The 5939-nt window shown below is 31.5% G+C and overlaps 1 protein-coding gene across 1 annotated transcript; it reads left to right on the top strand.

Moving 5' to 3' along the window:
- Positions 1 to 3244: 3244 nt before the first annotated feature.
- On the top strand, positions 3245 to 4715 carry LOC102593660 (cationic peroxidase 1-like). Its single transcript, XM_006365297.2, has 3 exons — positions 3245 to 3493; positions 3577 to 3771; positions 3903 to 4715. Exons 1-3 carry the CDS (start codon positions 3284 to 3286, stop codon positions 4449 to 4451), a joined length of 954 nt encoding a protein of 317 aa, XP_006365359.1. The 5' UTR covers positions 3245 to 3283; the 3' UTR covers positions 4452 to 4715.
- Positions 4716 to 5939: the final 1224 nt, after the last annotated feature.

Here is a 5939-nt window from a genome sequence, read left to right as displayed (position 1 = left end):
TATGTAAGTATACGAGTTTATCGACATTTATATTGCTATATAAAACTTTAGTTAAAAAATCGAGTCAAAAAATCAATAAAGAGCCTCAAGGCCAAAATTTAAAATTGGTTTATCCCTGATGTAAAAAGCTTATGCAATAAAAATCAGCCAAAACCAAGCACGAATCGAATCTCAAATCGAGAAAATACCATGTTAGAAACTTTAGGGTATATAAAAATCTCAATTTCTAATACAAACATGGATTAAAGCACAATCAAATCATTTGACCAAACATCAATATGAAGCTCTTCTCAAACTTTTTAAGAGTTAGAAAAAGTGTAACATATAAAATCACAAAAGTTCTCCTATTCCTAACAAATGAGGGACAAACAAACTTAGTACAAATTTCTTTTCCCTCCATCCCAATTCATTCCTTTAGTTTTTTTTGTTTTTTTTTTTGATTATTTTTAAAAAAACAACTATATTTATACACGAGAGATATATATGGGTCAAATTAATCCGAGACAATATATAGTAAATATCAATTAGTGAGGATAATTTTGTCTTAAAAATGTTACTTTCTCCGTTTAAATTTATTTGTCCTATTTTTCTTTTTAGTCCGCTTAAAAGTGTATGTCTCATTACCTTTTTAATTAGCAACTCTTTAATTAGTTCCAACTTTTCACATCGATCGCATATTAAGACCATCATATTAAAGGACATTTTGATACATTTAACAAATCTTTAATTTAAATACACAAGATTCAAAAGTCCTTTCTAACTTTTTAGACTCCTTATCAAGTTAAAATATATTGGACAAATAATTTAAAATGAAAAAAAGTACTAATTTTTTTGCTTTACTTTCAGAAGGAAATAGAAATTTATAGCTTATCGCTAATAACAAAAAAAACAACTTTTTTACTTAAAAGCACTTTTATTTTTGGCCAAACACATCTTTTTAATATATAAATTACATCCAGAATTGGACGTGCATCTTATTTCATCCAGCAAAAAGTCACACATGATGCACCATTGAGTTCAATGGAACTCTAGCAAAAGTAGTCTAGAACAGGCTCTGGAATTATCTACAATTAATTAGTTTAGCTGATAAAAAAAATTAGTTTTGTCGAATTTAATCTGGTTTTTAGCAAATCATTAACAACAATAATATGCTTCATTTTATCCTTCATTGAATAAAATTAGGACTAATATCTAATATCTACCTTCTTTATAAATTTTATTTTTGAATTTTTTGAGGTTATGATTCTTTTTCATAAGAGTAATTTGAAGAAAAAGTAGCAGAGAGATAGAAACAATTGAAAAAAAGGGGTTAAAAGTTTAATTTTACAGAAACATAATTTCTGTTAATATAAACCTAAGCAATTGATATTAAAAGAATAGATAAAGACCAAATTAATTGATAATTTTTTAAATAGTTAAAGGATTAAAACTAATAACTAATAAGTATATAATTAAGGAGCTAAATTTATGACATTTTCTCTGGCGAGTTCAATTTAGTACAGTTTTTCATCAGTCTTATTTTCCAATTAATATATGTTCATGCATGCAGAAACATGATACTATTAAAACCTTGATTAATACGTTGACAAAATTAAAGATACACAAAACATATTATTCAAACATAGTTGTTGATCTACTGATTGCATAATTTCTTCAGCATATATTTTTTTAAAATAGTTTTAGTGAGTGCGGTACGGCAAGGTGCCATATGATTGATTACTATTGAATTAAATTATAAATAATGAATGAATGATCCAATAAAAACGAACTCTGATAATTATCAGTCAACTATTCTTGATTATCTTTTGTTTCTTGTAATATAATATTAGTATTAATTAATGTGCAAAACTCTTTTATTACTCTTTCGAATTGTATGACTATATATCTCATGGGAGCTTAGGTTATCCGAAAGAGAACATATTTATTTGATCAACACATCACTTGGCTCACATGCCGGCCTTATTTTATTGGGCAGTGGGTAGCGATGCCTGTTCTGATATCATACTGATAATATTTGATTATTTCATCTATAAAACATATTTATATTTACTTCATTAATTATATATGTCTTTAACAATTTCCTCATATAATATCAGTCTAAATAACCATTCTCATGAAGTAAATCTTTTGGCTATATATATATCCTTGTAGAAAGTGGTTCTTAGGTTGTGTTCGGTATAAAGGAAAATGTTTATAGAGAATAAGTGAATTTTCTACTTATTTTTTAGTGTTTAGTATAGATAAGCATAAAAATTTATATTATCCTAAAAACATTTATATAAATTCAGAAAAATACTACGAGAGGTCATGTGTTGCGGAGGTAAGGCTCACATCCACTCCATTTATGTAACCATAATTATCAATACATAGGGTGGGGTCAAAGCCAAACCCCCATCGCCTTCGAGTGTTCATAACTCAGGGTGAAACAACTTAATATGAACCAAAAAAGGAAAAAGAGGTGAGGGTAGGGAGATAGGGGCTAATGTGGGGGTGGAAATGAGGTCTGTTGGAGGATGGAAAGGACACAATCAATGTGAAATGTCACTAGTAAAACTTGTGTTCCCTACTGTTATTAGAAAACTCATTTTTTTTTAAAACTCATTTTCTTAGAAAAAATATTTTTCAACATATTTGACCAACCAAACACACCCTTAGTTTTCAATTGTTTGTTATCTTTAGTTACTAGTTTCAATTCGAGCATTGTTATAAACAGGAAAGTCTAGTAGAAAATGTCTTACCCCCTTTGACTGGCCCATTCAATGCAATATTAATATATGTTTTCCCTAAATAATTGAGAATATATTTTTTTTTTTGGAGGGAAGAAATAATTTTAAAATTTTTGAATTGGTTTTGCAATATTCCTCCGCAGCCCAACCCCACCACACACCAACCACACACAAAATCCAGCAGATAAAATCATTAAAAAAATGCTTCCGCTACACAAAGTGGAAACTACAACGTACAATTATATAAATGTCAAGTCAAAATTGATATATTTAAATCTACACATTTCCTAATAAGTAGTAGGCTATATTTTATTTTAATTAATTATAAAACGAGAGACGCAGCCCCAACTAAATTTGCATTAAAAATAATTGATATAAATTATATAGTCTGAACATTTCGTGCATGAATTGTCCTCTTAATTAGAAATTGTCAAAGTTGGCTCATTCGTAGACATTTTTATTGACCTATTAATACATCCACATATTACTCTCATATATCATCACTCATAATCATTAACAACAAATAGAAGTGTACAACTTCATAAAATAAAATAAAAATGGCTTCTCGTAGCTTTCTCTTTATTTATGTGTTAGTCATGTTTTCTCTAGCAGGCATGGCGTTTTCGGACTTGTCCGATGATTTCTACCACCATATTTGTCCCAAAGCTTTACCAACCATTAAACGGGTTGTTGAGGATGCAGTCAGAAAAGAGAGACGAATGGGTGCTTCTTTGCTACGTTTACATTTTCATGATTGTTTCGTTAATGTGAGTTTAATTTCTTTTTTATCTCCCACTTAATATTTGGTACGTACGTCGTTATTAATTATTCTACTTCTTTCTAAATGCAGGGTTGTGATGCTTCAATTCTTCTTGATCAAACTTCTACTATTAATAGTGAAAAGACTTCTCGTGCTAATAACAATTCAGCCAGAGGATTTGAGGTGATTGATAAAATTAAATCAGAGGTTGATAAAGTTTGTGGACGTCAAGTTGTGTCTTGTGCTGACATCTTAGCTGTTGCAGCTCGTGACTCTGTAGTTGCTGTGCGTATTACTACTACTCCCTTATTATCTTAAAATTTACTACTCCCTTAAAATAAGATAAATTAAATATATCCTTATTCTCTAGCTTAATTATGAATTTGTTTCTTAACATGATATTTTTACATGAACAGCTACATGGACCAAGTTGGAAAGTGAAACTGGGAAGAAGAGACTCGACTACAGCAAGTAGAACCGCGGCCAACGACAATATTCCAACTCCGTTTATGGACTTACCTGCACTTATCAAAAACTTCAAGAAGCAAGGTTTGGATGAGGAAGACCTCGTTGCTCTCTCCGGTTCCCATACACTAGGGTTTGCTCAATGTTTCACCTTCAGGAATCGCATTTACAATGAGACTAACATTGATCCCACCTTTAGAAGACAACGCCAAGCAAATTGTCCACGTAGTGGAGGTGATTCCAATCTTGCTCCACTTGATCCAACACCAGCTCTTTTCGACTCAAAATATTTTAGTGACTTAAGGTCCAAGAAAGGGCTTTTACATTCTGATCAAGCACTATTTAGTGGAGGAAAAACCGATGATCTTGTGGAGAAATATAGTAAAAACTTAGGAATGTTTTCGAAAGATTTTGCTGAGTCTATGATTAAGATGGGTGATATCAAGCCATTGACCGGAAAGCGAGGCCAAATTCGTGTCAACTGCAGGAAGGTGAACTAAGAAGTGCTAATGATGTTGATGAAATAATTGTTTGAAGAATCTGTTTATTTTCAATTGTAAGTGTGATTTTTAAAAAAAAATTAATAGGCTATCGCCTAAATGTGTTGTATTTCATCAGAATGGTGGAACACAAGAAGGACCGAACCATACCTCCAAAATAATTCGGAGTCAAGCTCTCCAAAAAAATTGTAATTGTGATGTTTGCTAGTTTGGATTCTTTTTGTCATTTCTTATAACAAGCCAGTTTTGTATCATGTTATTTCATTTGGGGTTCACTAGTTGATAGAATGTATGCGTCCACTATACGTCAATGAACCAGGTCCCTTGACTCAGTTGGAACAGTAACTTAAATAAAAGCGTTAAAATATATGACACAAACAGTTTACGTGAAAACCCCTTGCTCAAGGGAGGATAAAACCATGACCTGCACTCACATGATTTCAACTCAACTCCATTATCATCAAGGAGCAAAGATTTAGATTACAAGCTCTTGCAATCTAATGAATTTAACTCTAAATACCTTCCCCCTCACTGTAACAACTCTGTTAAGTTTCAAAGCAACAACTCTGTTGCCCACTAATCAATTAACCCTAATCGATTTAGACTTCACTAACTCACCATAGCTAACTCTAGCTACAACTCAGATTCAATGTTAAAGACACTAACTGATTTGATTCCTTTATAACACAAGAATAGATCTACAAGAATAAGCACCGAAATATAAACCTACAACAACTAAGAACAATGAAAACTCTAGATCTATCAGGTCCCTTGTTGTTCTTGAGGAGAATATTTCTGGAGAGAATGGCTTTTGCTATGTTTTGAACTTTCAGAATGCAAAAACTAAGGTTGTGTCCATTGATATGAAGCTTATTTGTAATGAACACAAAACCCTAGAAGCAATGTTATTGGCCAACGATCATGCCACTCTGCACCAGACGCGCACCACCTCCTACAGATGACAGAGCATGCAGAGTATTTTTTCAGTTGTCCTTTTCTCATACAGGAGCACCATTCTCACATGGGATCAGATCCCCTCATCAGATCCCATTGTTTGTCAAATCATCAAAACTAAATAATTACACTATCTTTAAAATTGTTTGACAAATATATTATAACACAAATAAATTATTTACAGAAGTTATAAAAAAAAAAAAAGGTTTTGTCCCCTTTTGAAGAATTACAGAGTTGTTTGTAGAAGAACAGAGAATTAATCTTTCATAGATTTGAGAAGAAAAAGTTGTATTCAATAAAGTTGTATCACAGCTATTTATACATGTACTTCTCATTCTATCCTTAGATCTAGAATGTAACTACCTAACAACATTATAACAAATTAACTAACTCCTAACTATAAACTTGAAGAGTAGTTACAGACTCTTATTTCTATCAACACTCCCCCTCAAGCTTGGAGGAGCAAATATGTTTAGAACTCCTAGCTTGGACAATAAGAGCTCATGTTGTACTCTGTTTAGTCCTTTCGTTAGA

Source organism: Solanum tuberosum, unplaced genomic scaffold (genome assembly GCF_000226075.1).
Source record: "Solanum tuberosum cultivar DM 1-3 516 R44 unplaced genomic scaffold, SolTub_3.0 scf00546, whole genome shotgun sequence".
NCBI classification, from domain to species: Eukaryota; Viridiplantae; Streptophyta; class Magnoliopsida; order Solanales; family Solanaceae; genus Solanum; species Solanum tuberosum.
Note: the sequence above shows the minus strand (reverse complement) of the source record. Positions and strands in the feature narration are given on the sequence as shown.

Bases quoted from the DNA above. Each gene is read 5' to 3' on its own strand.
- LOC102593660 (XM_006365297.2), top strand. From the start codon at position 3,284: ATGGCTTCTCGTAGCTTTCTCTTTATTTATGTGTTAGTCATGTTTTCT. The intron at 3,494-3,576 runs GTGAGTTTAATT...TTCTAAATGCAG, and splicing joins TTCATGATTGTTTCGTTAAT to GGTTGTGATGCTTCAATTCT. The intron at 3,772-3,902 runs GTGCGTATTACT...TTACATGAACAG, and splicing joins CTCGTGACTCTGTAGTTGCT to CTACATGGACCAAGTTGGAA.